Here is a 17243-nt window from a genome sequence, read left to right as displayed (position 1 = left end):
CTGCCCTGCTTGTTTATGCAGGCTTTCAACAAGATATTGTGTTCTCATTAAGACATAATTGTTGCTGAACATGTCCCAGAACCTGACTAGAGCCAGTCTGATTGCCCCGATCTCAGGAAGGTTGATCCTCATTGTCCTCTCTACACTGTTCTAGGTCCCTTATGCAGGTCTTCCCTGACAGGCACACATCTGCAAATACCTGGATTACGATGGGCTTTATTTATTCCTTGGCCAGATTGGATCATTCAAGGCCTTGTCAAAGAGGGTAGATAAGAACTAAGGGAATATCTGCATTCTGAAGGATCTGCAACTGGAAAGGTCTCAGGAACCATTGCAGAGGACAGAAGTGAAATTTCACACAAGGAACCAAGAGCAGGCAAGCAATCATTAGGCCTTGCAATCTTGCTAGAGTCATTAGTAATGATGACCTGGAATTTATCAGCTGTCTTGCCATGCCTAAGATTTTCTGGATCTTCTCTGGCAGGCACAGCCTGTTTACAGGGAAATCTACTGTGATTCCCAGGTGTTGCATCTGCTATGATGGAATTAGATTGCTCCTGCCTGAATGGTTAAGGAATTTATGGCAGGCTAGGCACTGAGCAGTGGACAGACTGTCCCTGTGTACTGTATTAGACTCGGAGATCTGATCAGTAGGTAATCCAGGAGCAGATGAACATGGATTCCCTGATGATGGAGAGCTACCAAGGTCACCATCATTTTGGAGAACACCGTTTTATTTATTTATTTATTCGATTTATATCCCGCCCTCCCTGCATGCGGGCTCAGGGCGGCTTACAATATTGGCACACTGCCGATAAAAACATATAACATTATAAAACACTACAATAAAGGTTATAAAACATAAAAACATAAGGTGCTATTAGTAATACAATTCCTATTTGTGGTGGCGTACTGGATATGTCTCCAACTGCTGAGTTCAGTTTAGTGTCATCCTGAGTCACTCGGTGTAATGAGCCAGATGTTGAAACTGAGGGCTGGGCTCATTGATGGTATTAGTGGGGCAGCTCCTAATCAAAAGCCTGGTGGAAGAGCTCCGTCTTGCAGGCCCTGCGGAACTGTAATAGGTCCCACAGGGCCCTGATCTCTTCCGGGAGCTCATTCCACCAGTAAGGAGCCGCCACTGAAAAGGCCCTAGCCCTCGTCGCAGCGAGCCTGGCATCCTTGGGGCCTGTGAGGGTCAACCGATTCTGTGACCCCGACCGCAGTGCTCTCTGGGGTATATGCAAGGAAAGGCGGTCTCTCAGGTATATCGGACCCAGGCCATATAGGGTTTTAAAGGTAAGTACCAGCACCTTGAAGCGAACTTGGTATGCTATTGGCAGCCAGTGCAGGGCCTTCAGCACAGGCTGGATGCGCTCCCATCTTGGTAAGCCCATCAACAGCCTGGCCGCAGCGTTCTGCACTAGCTGCAGCTTCTGAATCTGCGACAAGGGCAGCCCCATGTAGAGAGCGGTGCAGTAGTCTAGTCTCAAGGTGACCATCGCACGGACCACTGTGGCCAGGTCGTTGTGGTTGAGGAAGGGAACCAGCTGCCTAATCAGCCAAAGATGGTAAAAGGCCGACTGAGCAGTGGCTGCTACCTGGGCCTCCATTGTTAAGTAGGAATGCAGAAGCACTCCCAAACGCCTAACCTCCGGCACTGGCACCAGTGGTGCCTCACCAAAGGTTGGGAGTGGGGTCCCCGCCCGTGCACCGCCCCGACTCACACACAGGACCTCCATCTTCGCCGGATTCAGTTTCAGCCGACTCAGCCTGAGCCAACCAGCCACGGCCTGTAATGCCCGGTACAGATCTTCAGGACTGGAGTCCGACCGGCCGCCCAGCATCAGATAGAGCTGGGTGTCATCAGCGTACACTCCATCCTGAAGTGCTTGTGGACCACGAATATGTTGAGTACTTTAAATCTAGAATTGATCACCAGTCCCCATTTCTCTTCAGGACTGTGAAGAAAACAGAGTAAACCCCTGATGATGCTCCACAGTCAGAAATCTGTTCTGTGGCCTCAATGTTTCCTAGGCGAGGTATGGCTTCCACAGGCAGCAGGTTTTCTCCTTCTGTTTGGATATTGAAGACAGGAGAACTTGTCTGGTGGGAAACATTTCAATTCTACAGCACACCCATTTTTCTTACCCACTGGTCCATGTTGGACTGACTCCAATTGGAGAGGAAGTGGGCTAATCTTCCACTTGTGAGGATCTGGCGCCATGCTCTCTTTTATTGGGACTTAATTCCTTTATTGGAACTAAACAGCTGAGGTTGTTGTTTTTTAACATAGGAATATCAACTATTCTCATGTCTGTCTGTTCATGTTGGGGTGTCTTTGGTCAGCCCTGAAGCACAGCAAAGTATGCTGGCTTTGAAAGGAACGTGCTGGGTTCTACCTTCTATCCTGTCTCCTGTATGCTCTAGGCATGGCTTTCTTCTTATCCTTGGTTTCTACCAGGATATCCTCCAGGTTGTCTCCGAAGAGTTTATTTCCCTGAAACGGAAAGGATGCTACTGTTTACTGGAATCATAATCATCTTGCCAAGCTCTGAGCCACAGGCTTCTATCTGCCCCTACTGCCACTGCCATAGCACAGGAGGAACAGCAGAGTGGTGTCACCCATAACCGTGACTGCTATAAGGAGCTTACTGGCACCTTTCCTGTTCTTTTCGTTCTCCTCCACAGTCAACTGAACTAGCTTCCTGCCCCCCCCAAAAGGAAGCCCTCACAAACAGATATAAAGTGGCCGATGCCCTAATTGCAAGGGCTAAGACCTCACTGGATTTTCTGAGAGTGTAATTTCATTTATGATCCAGTTGGTCACATAGGGATCCATCCTCGTCTTTAGTAACTGAGCCCCCTGAGAGGAGCGCTACAACAGGACATCTACTAACAGAACCTGTAAGAGATTCATAGTATGGTCAGGCAAAGAATAACACCCTTATCCCCCTAAACCCAGGTTCTGTTTATTAGAAATAAAGTTTGCCCAGCCCTCTTTCATTTGGTTCTCAAAGAATTATGGAAACAGTACTGCTTTTTCCCACACTACGCAATCTGGGAGGAGAGATTCCTTGTTCTCTTTGGATTTGGCTTTACTATTGGTCTCTTCTTCCTCAGTTTCTGGGGACTCTAAGAGATCTAGTGCCTTGGCTAATAGTCTTTGATAGTCCTCTTGGTTAAAGAGATGCTTGGGTTGCTCTGGCTCTATTATCTCCTCCTCAGACATTTCCCCTTCTTCCTTATTGGAAAGAGAAGTAGAGATTTGATCTATACCCCACCCTTCACTACCCGAAGGAGTCTCAGAGTGGTTTACAATCCCTTTCCCTTCCCCTCCCCACAGACACCCTGTGAGGTAGGTGGGACTGAGAGAGCTCTCTCAAGAACTGCCCTTGAGAGAACAGCTCTGAAAGAACTTATGACTGGCCAAGGTCACACCAGCAGCTGCATGTGGAGCAGTGGGGAATCAAACCCAGCTCCCCCAGATTAGAATCTATGAACTTAACCACTACACCAGACTGGCTCTCTGGAAGAACTGTTTGACTCCTTGAGTCCCAGTAGAGGTGGCGGGGTCACCATGAAAGGAGTGGTATCTGTGCACTGCCCTTTTTTTTTGTGCTGCCTGGTCAGCCAGGGCTGGTGCCCTCCACTCTGCCCCCGTCTGAGGAACCCTTCCCACCTCCTTGCCTAAACAATCCACAGAAAGGGGGAAGGGAATGTGATCTGGAGGAGGACCTTGAATGACATCTTTTCCAGCTCCCTCATGGGGAAGATGAGGTTTGCTTTTTGCAGGAACTGGACTTCCTCCAGCATTGCATGGCAAAGCCAGTTTGCAATCTCCGGGAGGCATTCAGAAAATGGGGACTGGGAGGGAGGGGAGGCCTCTCTGCCTTGTACTATGGTGGTGTTCCATCTCTCTGACTGCTCAACTGCTGCCAACAATGCCAAGCTTGAGCATCCGCCATCTTTATTGGTGTGGACAAATTGTGCAGCATACCTCTCTTTCTTGCGGCCTCTGCTTGTCTGCTGTTGGCCGCTCTCCTGCAAGTCTGCACCTACTTGACCATGCTGGGCAGTAGTCACTTCCTCCCATTTTTGGTCCTCATCCTCCTTGGAAATGAAGCCATCTGAGGCTTTGTAGAAGTCCTCCATGTTCTCCATTGCCTCAGCCACTCCACCCTCAGAAAGAGGCCGAAGGAGGAATTGAAGTACAGAAGAAATTAGAAGTAGGTATTAAAAGCACAGCCTTCGGTTGCATTGTGGGGCCTTACTGAGCAACTCCTTGTTTAGGAAACAAGGCAGGAAACAAACTGAGGAAAGTAGGTGACTCAATCCAGGAGACAGGAAGCCTGGAAGAATTTTAGTCCTGTCTCCTTGATGGACAGATGGGAATCAACCCATGTCAAAATGCCCTCCCTCTCAGAAGGAAACTTCTCAGTTATCCGGAATATAGTCCAGCTCTGAGATAGCGAAAGAAACCTGAAGGAAGGTACCTAGAAATAACACTAGCTACCATGCAACAGGAATGTGTGTGACCAAGGTTTTGAGGTATTCTATGCCAGAGCCACCAACATGAAGAACAAAATGAGATAATACTCCCATGAACAGTATGTACCATGATATTATTGCTCAAAGGTAAACACTGATCGTGGCTGGAAATAATTCAGCATCACAGCCACATTAACCAGACTGTAAACAACCTGGGTGCATGACTAAATTTGCTTGGGCCAGAGATGTGCAGTCCATTAGCCAAGTTGCCCTTCTATGGCCAAAATTATTTCTTGATCTGCACATGTACCTGGGGGGAGGGGGCTCCAAAGGAATTAAGTTTACATATACAAAGGTTCTACAATACATATCTAAGGAAATCTATGTAATGAGCCTTATGACAGGCTTACTAAAGCATGTGTTGGGGCAGATAGTGAAAGCCATAATGAGACCACAAGACACTGTGGTGGCAGAAGGCAGATAGTGGCCCCGGTCACACGGGCAGGAAAATGCGGGGGGGATGCGTGGCTGTTTGCCCCGGAGCAAAATAACGCGCGGCTGCGCAATCAGATGTCCAGTCGAGGTCCCGTGGTTAGGGGGGAGGTGCCAATCACAGGGCAATCCTGCAGCGCAGCAAAGAAGCGGCCTCTCTAGCAAAAGGCTCCATGGGTTTAACCCCTTCCAGGGCTGCAGAGGAATGCAAACTGTGTCCTCCGTCCGGTCCCCTCCAGGAGGAGCTTCAGCCGGGCCACCCTCCCGCCACACCCCCCTTGCACTTCCCCCTCTGCCGCCCGGTGCAGAGAGTTCCTCTCGAGCAGACCGAGCCAGGAGTGGGGGGAGGGTATGGAAAAGAGGAGGGGGCTGTGTTGTTTGTTTTTAAATGAAGTGTGTGCATTCGCCGTTGGGTGCTTGTGCACATCCCGTGGAGACTTGAAGAAAAAAAACCTTTTAGCGACAGGACATGGGCGGGCGCCGGATGCCACGACCTACCACCAGAAACGCGATCAAGCGCCCGCCCTTGCCCCGCGGTTTCCGGAAACTAGTACCTCGGAGGTACTACTTTTTTACCCCGCATCTTCGGCGGGAAGCCTCGGATTTGCCACGGGAGCTCTACGCTTACCAGATGTGGCGCTGTAATCGCGCCCGGAAAATCCGCCTATCTTCCGTCTTTGTAGCGTAGCTAATGCTCCGTGTGACCCCAGCCAGTAATGAATTGCCAGCACAGAGGCGAGGTAGTGAGTGTAACTTTCAAGCAGAGAAGTAGCAGCTAGGAGAGTGTGGTTAAGCCTTCTCCCACAGTCATTTCCCCCCTCCTCATGGTTGCCCAGGACCATGATCTCGTAGATGGGCTTATATCTAGTTTTAGAAGCCAGCTACAAATGAAGGGGGTGCAGGAAGAAAAGCAACTAGGAAAAGTTCAGGAGCCCCTGAAACCCACAATTTTTCATTCAAAAATCACTTCTGCAATGTTTGTGCTGTGCTGTGCATTTGGCAAGGTCCAATTCAGCCTTCACACCCAGCCAGAACTTCTGGTACCAAACTGAAAGCTACCACTGGCCGTGATCCTCTGTGGATGCACAAAGGGCATCAGTCTATTCCTTCCTGAAATTATTTTTCAGCCCAAAATGACTCCTAGAAGACAAACACTAAAAAACCTCTTGAAAGGAAGAAACATCTAACATATCAAAAACAAAGACACGTTCAATTGGCTTCACCTATCAACACACAAGCAAGAAAAGTCACTGTAAGGCAATACATTATGCAAAACTCTAACCACCGTGGGTACTGATACAGAAGTATCACTTTGAGATACTTTTAACAGCTGTTTCAGAAGTTGACTTTAAAAGAAAGAAGTTATTCTGTTGCTCGATGCAGTGTATCTTTCTCTCCTCATAAAACACACTGCATAGTGAGTGCCAAATACTACATATTGAATCATCACCAAGGGAGGGAGGGGATAAAGAAGCTCAAGTATTTACAAGATTAAGACTGCAATTCTAAGCATATTTACTTGGAAGTAAATCCTACTACATATGGTGGAACACACCACACAGTGGAGCAAGCCATGTGAATGCTCTGAAGACCCACAGTTTCCACATGCATATGATGTCCTGATCAATACTCCACACACCCTAATGTTAGTATTTCAAGGCAATTGGAAAGAACACAACTATCTCTTTTTAGTGTGGGGCAGCTCATGCCTCCCCTTCCAGCAAAATACAGCATCTAGTAAGCAACATCACCCACCTCTACAATGACAGGAATGCAACATACAACCATTTGGGCAAATGACCAGAGTCCCACGACACAGCACTCAGTTTCCATGCCAAAGGTACTAGAGGTTCAGCACATGGTTACCTCCAGCTAAAAGGATAGCAGGTAGTTGGTGCTGAGAAAGACTTTGCTTTGCCCAACACCCTGGAGAGACACAGCCAATCCGGAAATACTGAAAGAGGCCTTTACTTTCACTTTATTCAGGTTTACCAGCTGGTAAGTCACAGGTCCCCAGCCTTTTCCAGACTGTGAGCACCTTTCAAATTCTGACTCCAATGATGGGTGTAAAATGGCTGCCTCAGGAGGCGGAGCCAACCACAAAGAGTCAGGGAGTGAGCATATACATAACTCTAAGAGTAACTCTTCAACAGTTCAGGCAGATTCTCCGGTTAACAGGATGTTTTTTAAAATGAACACATTGTTTTAAAACATTTTCCTGCTTATTGGAAGCCCTGCTGGGCAAAAGCCCCACCTACTTTTAAAAACACTTGATAGGCACTAGGAACGGTGCTGGTGGGCATTACGGTGCCCATGATGAGCACGACATCAGGGTCCCCTGCCATAAGCCATACACCAAAAGAAAGATTTAAGAATTAAAAACAAAAAGAGACCTTCATATGTTCATGCAGCCACCGTGTGTACAAATTTAGTAAACGCAAAGCAAGAACAGCTATTTCATACACCAAAACCTATATGAATCATACTGTTTTACTTTCTAAGGACAAATGGTAGAACGAAAGGGCACTTAGCGTCCGTTTTGAAAAAAGCCTGGTCCCCAAGTCTCTTGCACCCAAGTGTTTTTGATAGAGACTGCTGACTGCTGCTCTGCCAAAATAAAATCAAAGTCAGAATTTATGAGGAGGTCATTGACAGACACACCAGAAGCACCAAAAGAAAAAGAGCTGGGGATGAAGATGCCAAGCACTGGTCTTGTCAAAGGCGCAAGACAATAAACAGCGACTAACACCATGAAATAAGATGCAGAAAGGGGGTGGGGGGTGGGAACCAAACTGAGATGAACAGCATATTTAGCTCTGTTGTTCATTAGCGGGGCTGAAACATTACTACCAAACAGACACAGTGCTGGTGGTAGAGCTATGCATTAAAGGTGGGAATGCCACTGACTGAATACTACAACCCTGTGTCCAATTATCTCACTGCCGTAACAAAAATATTTGCCCTCCATCATGATGCCACTACACAGTGACTCTCCTCATCCTCTGCCCCCCACACTGGTTGGCACCAGCAGGGAAATATAGTGGTGCAGTGCTGAAAATGGCATCACTGTATTCAGGTCCTCTCCGTCCAATATGTCAAAACAACAGAGGTGAACAAGGCAACTCAGCAGAGGCATGCCATTTTCAGCAGCATCCCTGTGACCCCCCCCCCCCCACAATGCGAAGACTCACACTGAGGAAGAGAAAGAACAAAGAAACTTTGTCCGCATTTAACGTAACTTCACCAGGACCCCACAATTACTGAAAGTTCTTTTGGAGATTAAAGTGTTAAGCATCAGAAGTCTAAGAAACACCCCACCCCCAGGCGGAAGTGTCACAGGATTCCTACCTTTATTCCAGCAGGTAAGCAGATAAATCGTTTACCTTGGATTAGACCAAATTCACTCAGTGCCCTGAAGCACATGCCTAAACTCTCAAGCTGTGTGCATGACACCTATGAAAAGGTTACTTTCTACATTGTTCTTTCCAACAACAGACCAAATAGGATTCTGCAACATTTTAACAGGAAAAATGTAACATCTTGAAGAAAACCAAACTCACACAAAATCAAGTCAATCATTCCTGTTTGGGGATTCTGATGACCAAGCAGAAGTCAATTGTATTTTGAAGAACCACTGGATTGTCTCCAGACTTAATGCCACACAAGGTGCATTATCCTGCTGTACCAGCGCAAAGCGGTAGAACACTGTACATTCTCAAATTAATACCAGCACCCACAGTGTTAAATGGCACTTGAGTTGCATTCAAGGGCTAAATGCTACCTAGAGCAAAACCAACTCTGCAGGTGTCATTGGGCCACCACCCTCTTGCAACCACAGCCCACTTTGGCAAAAAGTTCATCAAAGCTTTTTGAATGAGCTAGTTGTGTAGGGTATTAGGGAATAAGCTGCAGAAATGCTCTGCTTTGCTGACAGGTTGCAACCACGCCTTTTCTTACCTTCCGCAACATCGTCATCCACAGCCCCCTTCACCTGAGAAAAACACCATTGAATGTCATTCCCTCCTCCTCCGGCTCCTAGAAACAAAACAGAAGTTAAATAAAAGTAAACCCACACCCTGCCCATTAAGTCTGGCGCACTCCTGCTGGCATTCCGCTGTAGTAAACAGTGATCCTTGGCATGATGCATGCAGACAGAACACTGCCCACCCACAAGAACCGAACATTTCCAGACCTGAGGAAAACACACAGAAACCCTACTGGCAAACTGGTCTTCTCCCACCAGGCTTCAAAACACACACACCATTCTGTCCCTGAGAAACAGCCCATGCCAAAATAGCATGCAAGGAGCAAGGAGATCTTCAGGGTCTCTACTGCCTCACTCAAAACACATAGAGAGTAACCTTAGAAATCGCAAAACACCTTTAAAAAATACATCACAAACGCCTGCTTGTAACTTGCCACAGAGTTCAAAACACCACCTCCTTCCTACCAAGCTCACTTTCCAAGTTAACTTTTTCCAACATGGCTACCAGATGTTCAAATCAGGAATGAAACCATGCCACTTCTTAAAACAAATCCTAAAAGCGCCCCAGTTCTCATCAGGGAAGCTACAGAAATTGCACTTAACACATGACTGTGTATCCAACAAAGTTTGATTAACAACAGAAAAAAACCACCACCCAGAAACTCAAACTGGTTCTTTTAAGGAAATAAATTTCAGACACACTACCGTAGAAGACGGACCGGAGAGAAAATTTCAAGAACATTACTGGCTCGGCAGGAGGCGATGAATCATTTGAACCCTGGCACCAGAACATGTACAAAACACACCACCCATCTCTCTGGCATTTCATTCAGAGCAAGTCACCGGGTTGGGTTCACACAGGAAAAGAGGACGAAGAACGCCAACTCTTAATTCCAGCGACACTTCTGAAACACAGTGTCAAAATGGAGTTTTAATCCACTAACTCTAGAAATCTCTCTCTCTCTCTCTCCCCTTTTCCCTAAAGGCAGTGCAACAGTTTCGTCTTGGCAAAGGAGAAGGGAGGGGACGGACACAAGTTTCCCCTCCCCGCACAAGGCTAAGTGAGTTTGAGAGGGGGGAAAAGTTCAAGACAGAAAGACAGCTCAGAAAGCATGGACAGCAGCCCTGGAGCACAGGAAAACCCGAACAATCCAGCATTCTATTTTAATCTCCCTTTGTTACCTCGCACAGAATCATTTTACCATATCTAGGAACTGAATGAAAATGCGGAAGGATGCCGGCTGATTGGCATCTGATTGAAATGTGCCATCTCAAGGCCTAGGTCTCAGTTACGTATCTCTCCGCCACAGATGCATTAAAAAAAATACAACCGGTTGCACAAAAACTCATGTCTCCCCTCCACACCCACCCACACCACTTGTTACATTCAAGGCTTGGCGTCCATTGATTTAAAAAAAGAATGAGAAAAGGACATAAAGGAAGGAGAGAGTACATCACAGGTGAAAAAGGGGGGGAAATCCTAAACCCAGCCTCACATGCCACTCTTCCTAATGTAAAGCACCCCAAAGGCAACACCACTAGCAGAACATGGGTGAAGACATTGCCCCCCCAAAAAAGAAAGAAAACGTGCATGCCCCATGGGAGGTAACAGTTCAAACCTTTGTTGGTCTTAAAGGTGCCACTGGACTCTCAATCTCTTCTACTGCTTCAGACCAACCGGGCTGACTACCTGGATCTATCTCCACGCAAGGATATGCATTTTCGGTCTCTACACACGATGATCCGGAATGCAATCTCTAACAAACTGCAACGCGGGACAGCTCTTCTACTAGAAGCAGTCAGGAAGAACACGCCACATGCAAGGGACTCAGATGGCTCCCCCCCCCCCCCCCTTTAAAGCAGCAGCATGCAACATCCCGACCGGGCTTTGCCTACACGTTAGGCAAAACTGCACCTCCCCTATCACCAGAAGAACGGCACTTTCTGAAACATTTGGCAAGTCAGGGCCGCCCCCTCCCCTCCCCTCCTGGCCCAAATCTACACTTCAAAGAATTACTTCACTGAGTAATTCCTTTGCCCAATCACTGAGCCCTGCACAAAGCAATTCCATCTAAAAGAAACGGAGGAGACCCTTGACCCGATCTCCGCAACCCACCCCCACCCCCGCCTTTCAGTCGTGTCTCCCTCAACTTGTCTCCCCTGGAAATGAAAACCTCCCTTTCTCTTAAAAAAAAACAAAAAACGTGAAGCTCCCCCCCCTCCCCAAAAAAATTCCTTTTGGTCCAAGTAGGAAGCAAAAGGAGAAGATGAGCATGTAAAAAAGGGAGGGAAAATTAGAAGAGGGGAAAGAAGAGCTCACGCTTGTCTTGTCAGTTACATTCTTGCAGGAAAAGATGCAAGGGAGAAAGACAAGGTGGGAAGAAATTTGCAGGAGGTAATAAATAGCAAAAGAAAAGGAGGAGAGCGGAGACAACCCCCCAAGAGCAGTCTGCAAACAGCTGCACGCCACAGCAATTCAGCTTTGCAAGCGCCTCTGCACACCAATGCAAGAGTCTCACCTGCCACCACCCCGGAGGCTCCAGAGCCAGGCGCCGGTCCGCCCCGGCAAGAGAGGCGATTTCCCCCTTACCTGCCATGTTCGGCTCCCAATAGTGTCAGGGTGGGTTAGAGCAGCCTCTTCGCTCTCCAAAAATATCCCAGTGCCAGGCTCAAAAAGAACGCAGAGGAAGGATGGCAGCGGATCGCGCCCGGGGGGGGGGGGGGGGGGAAAGGCCGGCTTCTCTTCCAGGGCTTCCCCCCCTCTTGGTTTCCTCCCCTTCCCCCACCCCCCCCCCTTCCTTACCCAACCCCCCCCCCCCCAAGGTTCCACTTTCCAAAATGGCGCCGGCTGAGCCGAGCGTGGCGTCACCGGCGGAGGCGGGGGCGGGTAGCGAAGAGGAGGGGTCCGAAGGCCCGCGGGGAGGAGGGAGTGGGACAGAGGGGCGGGGCCTCGGGGGAAAGGGCCCGCGCTGATTGGGCGGCGGCGGTTCCTCGCGGGCCGCTCCCACTCGTGACTTCTCACCGCCACTCTCCAGGTGATCGAAAGGCGGAGCCGCTCCGTGCGTGCAGGCAAGGTCAGACCTATGGAAGCCAGTGCCAGCTGGGGCGCCGTGCTGTGCCTGTCTGTCTTCATCCTGTCTGTTGTACCTCCGTCATGGCATGGATCAAAAGCGGGGGCGTGGCCCTTGTCGTATCTTTTTTCTCTGGACACTGATGATGACCCGATGCTCTTTTAAATTTTTTTAAATCTCTCTTGGATAATGATTAATTGTCCAGTGCTTCCAGCTTAACTTTTTAAAAAGTCACTTAAAAGAAGAATTTTAATTGTATGAAAGTTCATTAAACATGTGCGTTCTGCAAACTTCCTAGATTTCCCCATGAAGTGCCAGAAATGTACGTTTTGTAGCTCTGCAAATAAAATACTCTAAATCAAATTCTTGTACACTATACTTTGAAGTCAAAACCAAATTAATGTTGTATTCATATTATAAAGATGAATCATGAACTTGATAGAGCATTGCCATATGGGCTAGTAAATGCCCCTGTCAAATGATTCCCATCTTCCACAAGGAAAATCTGTAATTTCAGCAATATCCCAGGATTTAACAAGCCAAACATAAAACAAAGGAGGCTCTGGAGAGTGCTAGCATTTTACTTCTATGGTTTTTGCAACAGTGAACAAATTTGTTGATAAAATTTTAATTTTATTAGAGAAATAAAACTAGAAAACATAGAGGGGGAAAAAACCTTAGACTGATTTGTTGTTCAGTCGCACAGTCGAGTCTGACTCTTCGCGACCCCATGGACTAGATCCCACCAGGCCCTCCTGTCTTCCGCTGTCCTCTGAAGTTTGCTCAGTTTCATGATTGTTGCATCGATGACACTGTCAAACCATCTCATCCTTTGCCGTCCCCGTCTTCTTTGACCTTCAATCTTTCCCAGCATCAGGGTCTTCTCCAGTGAGTGCTCCCTTCTCATTTGGTGGCCAAAGTATTTGAGCTTCAGTTTCATTATCTGGCCTTCCAAGGAACAGTCAGGGTTGATTTCTTTTAGGATTGACTGATTTGATCTTCTTGCAGTCCAAGGGACTCTCAAGAGTCTCCTCCAGCACCATAGTTCAAAAGAATCTATTCTTCGGCACTCGGCCTTCCTTATAGTCCAACTCTCACAGCCATACATGACTACTGGGAATACCATTGCTTGGACCATGCGTATTTTTGTTGGCAGGGTGATGTCTCTACTTTTTATCATGCTGTTTAGGTTCGCCATCACTTTCCTCCCAAGGAGCAGGCGTCTTTTAATTTCATGGCTGCAGTCACAGTCTGCGGTGATTTGGGATCCCAGGAACGTGAAGTCTGTCACTACTTCCACGACTTCCCCTTCTATTTGCCAAGGAGTGATGGGGCCGGATGCCATGATCTTAGTTTTTTTGATGTTGAGCTTCAAGCCCACTTTTGCGCTCTCCTCTTTTACCCTGAGCAAGAGGCTCTTTAGGTCCTCTTCACTTTCAGCCATTAGAGTGGTATCATCTGCATATCTGAGGTTGTTGATCTTTTCCCCAGCAATCTTAATTCCCGCTTGTGATTCATCCAGGCCAGCATTTCGCATGATGTACTCTGCATATATATTAAATAAGCAAGGCGACAATATACATCCTTGTCGTACTCCTTTTCCTATGCTGAACCAATCAGTTGTTCCATATCCGGTTCTAACTGTCGCTTCTTGGCCCTTATACAGGTTTCTCAAGAGACATGTGAGGTGGTCTGGTACTCCCATCTCTTTAAGGACCTGCCATAGTTTGTTGTGATCCACACAGTCAAAAGCTTTAGCATAGTCAATGAAGCAGAAGTAGATATTTTTCTGGTACTCTCTTGCTTTCTCCATAATCCAGCGAATGTTGGCAATTTGATCTCTAGTTCCTCTACCTCTTCGAAACCCAGCTTGTACTTCTGGTAGTTCTCTATCCACGTACTGTTGAAGCCTAGCTTGTAGGATCTTGAGCATGACCTTGCTAGCGTGTGATATGAGTGCAATTGTGCGATAGTTTGAACATTCCTTGGCATTGCCCTTCTTTGGGATTGGAATGTATACTGACCTTTTCCAATCCTGTGGCCACTGTTGCGTTTTCCAAATTTGCTGGCAAATGGAGTGCAGCACTTTAACAGCATCATCTTCTAAGACTTTGAATAGCTCAGCTGGAATACCATCACCTCCACTAGCTTTGTTGTTAGCAATGCTTTCTAAGGCCCATTTAACTTCACATTCCAGGATGTCTGGCTCAAGGTCAGTGATTATACCGTCGTGTTTGTCAAGGACATTGAGGTCTTTCTTGTATAGTTCTTCTGTGTATTCTTGCCATCTTTTCCTAATCTCTTCTGCTTCTGTTAGGTCCCTACCGTTTTTGTCCTTTATCATGGCCAGCTTTGCATGGAACGCTCCCTTGATTTCTCCAATTTTCTTGAAGAGATCTCTAGTCCTTCCCATTCTATTGTTTTCTTCTATTACTTTGCACTGTTCATTCAGGAAGGCCTCCTTATCTCTCCTTGCTGTTCTCTGGAAATCTGCGTTCAGTTGGGTAAATCTTTCCTTTTCGCCTTTGCCTTTCGCTTTCCTTCTTTCCTCTGCTATTTGTAAAGCCTCATCAGAAAGCCACTTTGCTTTCTTACATTTCTTTTTCTTTGGGATGGTGGTGATTGCTGCCTCCTGTACGATGTCACGAACCTCTGTCCATAGTTCTTCAGGCACTCTATCTATCAAATCCAGACCCTTGAATCTATTCTTCACCTCTACTGTATATTCATCAGGGATGCGATCTAGGTCAAACCTGAATGGCCTCGTGGTTTTCCCAATTTTCTTCAGTTTAAGTCTGAATTTTGCAATGAGTAGCTCATGATCTGAACCACAGTCAGCTCCAGGTCTTGTTTTTACTGACTGGATAGAGCTTCTCCATCTTTGACTGCAAATTATATAGTCAATCTGATTTCGGTGTTGCCCATCTGGTGATGTCCATGTGTAGAGTCGCCTCTTAGGTTGTTGGAAAAGGGTGTTCGCTATGACCAGTGTGTTCTCTTGACAAAACTCTGTTAACCTTTGCCCTGCTTCATTTTGCTTTCCAAGGCCAAACTTGTCTGGGAAAGAGGAACATAAAAGGCTTCTGATTTTCTCTGCAACAAATATAATTTTGATAACGAAATTGTCCTTATACATACAAATCAGAACCATAAATCGTCCTTAAATTTTTCATGCAAAAAGTCAATGAGGGGGTTCCAATCCTTAATAAATGAAGAAATTGTCTTTTCCCTAACGAGTACTGTAAGTTTAGCCATAGCTGCAAAGTCCAATATCTTCTCAAATCTTTCTTCTACTGTAGGTATTGTCAGACATTTCCATTTCTGGATGTAAATCGTTCTAGCTGCCGTAGTCATATACAAAAACAAAACTCTGTGACTTTTTTCTGATTGTCCACTAAATCGAACAAAAAAGACTCTAGTTTCAGCTGTATTCTAGTCTTTAGGATCTTCTGCATTTAAAAGTGCATTTGTATCCAAAACACTGAACAAATTCCAAACACAGGATTATTTCTTCACTAATCGGGTAGCAGACACAGTAAAACATTTATTTATTTGTTTACTTCATTTATGACTCACCTTTCTAAGACTCAAGGAAGGTAAGTGCTGTCAAGTTCCAGCCAATTTACAGGGGCCCCAGCAAGGGGCTTTCAAGGCAAGTGAGAAGCAGAGGTGGTACCATTGCCTTCCTCTGCAGAGCCTTATTTTCTGGGATCGAGCTATGCCATGCCACCTTCCTTCCCCATGGAAGATTACAAAATATTTTGAAAAATTCAGCCAAACTGCATAAAATAGCCAGTAAACAATGCAATAGGACAGGGAATGCAGAAATTAGAAAACAATGAAAAACAGAAGCCATGACATACCATAATGTAGAAAGTGGGTTACTAATGTAGAAGATAGTGCAGTAAAAGCACACAGTAAACATTGCAATAGACTAGAATCCTGTGCCCTTATAAAAGTGCCCTCTGGACTGTTCTGTTATATTGTAATTCTTCCTGAACATTTCTGTTTTGCGCATTGCATGGAATGAGAGAAGTATGGGAGACTTCCTCGATCACCTCAGGCAGGTCATTCCGCAAGGTGAGAGCCACAACACAGAACGCAGACATACAGGCAGCGGCCAATCCTACCCATTTAGGGAGCTCAGTATGTCTCAGTTTGGTGTAGTGGTTAAGTGTACGGACTCTAATCTGGGAGAACTGGGTTTGATTCCCCACTCCTCCACATGCAGCTACTGCATGACCTTGGGCAAGCCATAGTTCTAACAAGAGCTGTCCTTGAAAAGAGCAGTTTCTGTCAGAGCTCTCTGAGCCCCACCTACCTCACAGGGTGTCTGTTGTGGGGAGGGGAAGGGAAAGGAGTTTGTAAGCCGCTCTGAGACTCCGAGTGAAGGGGGGGATATAAATCCAATCTCTTCTTCTTCTTCTCTTCAGTTTTTCTGAATAGAGAAGGAACCTAAGTACAGCTCTGCTTATCCTGTTCCATTTAGACCAACGTCCAGTTTCCAGCAAATGCCCTAGCGTGAAGCCCATAAGCAGAGCATGAAAGAAACAGCCTTCCTTTCCGGTGCGCCCCAGTAACTGTCATTCAGAGGTAGACTGCCACTGAACATGGTTAATTATCATGGCTAACTGATGGACCCAAATATCATCCAGGGAGCTTCTCAGTGAGCATGAATTTGAACCTTGGTTTTCTACAGTTGCCAACAAGCCTGGAGAAAAAGGTCCTGTCCCTTTAATAATGGGATGCCTTAAAAAGCTCTAACTGCCCTTTTCCGTACATTAAACTTTTGTGAAAGGCACAGGATATGTTTCTCTGGGCCTGTTGGCAAACCTATGGCCTCCCCAAGCCTACGGCAACACTAACCACTATATCACACTGCCTTTCTAGAGTCCTGCCCCCACTGATGGACCTCCTGATGGCACCTGGTATTTTTGGCCACTGTGTGACAGAGTGTTGGACTGGATGGGCCATTGGCCTGATCCAACATTGGCTTCTCTTATGTTCTGCTTGCACAGTATGTACTGTACGTCTGAAATCACATGACCACATCTTTTTTTAAAATGCCTCTTAGGCAGAGAAAGATTGTTTCTGCCACATACGAGCTGAGATGCTGAGGACCGAACCTGAGACCTTTCATATGCAGGTGTTCTGCCAATGAGCTACAGCAACATTTAAAAGGATGAGATGTTTGGTTATACTAA

The 17243-nt window shown here is 46.6% G+C and overlaps 1 protein-coding gene across 2 annotated transcripts in view; it reads right to left on the bottom strand.

The window, feature by feature from the left end:
- The window catches only part of PPP2R2A (protein phosphatase 2 regulatory subunit B, alpha), a 97872-nt gene extending 86196 nt beyond the window's left edge, over positions 1-11676 (bottom strand). Inside the window, exons 1-2 of one of the 2 annotated variants that reach the window (XM_015429808.1) lie at positions 11559-11676; positions 8941-9018 (exon numbers count right to left, since the gene is read on the bottom strand). In XM_015429808.1, the coding sequence (XP_015285294.1) occupies positions 8941-9018; positions 11559-11565 (85 nt within the window). In that variant the 5' untranslated portion in view covers positions 11566-11676. Of the gene's footprint in view, positions 1-8940; positions 9019-9673; positions 9722-11558 lie in introns of those variants that run through there. The other variant, XM_015429807.1, reaches the window with a different exon arrangement.
- Positions 11677-17243: the final 5567 nt, after the last annotated feature.

This window comes from Gekko japonicus, unplaced genomic scaffold (genome assembly GCF_001447785.1).
Source record: "Gekko japonicus isolate JY-2015 unplaced genomic scaffold, Gekko_japonicus_V1.1 scaffold1131, whole genome shotgun sequence".
NCBI classification, from domain to species: Eukaryota; Metazoa; Chordata; class Lepidosauria; order Squamata; family Gekkonidae; genus Gekko; species Gekko japonicus.
The sequence above is the reverse complement of the archived record's forward strand: the minus strand, read 5'-3'. Positions and strand labels throughout refer to the sequence as shown.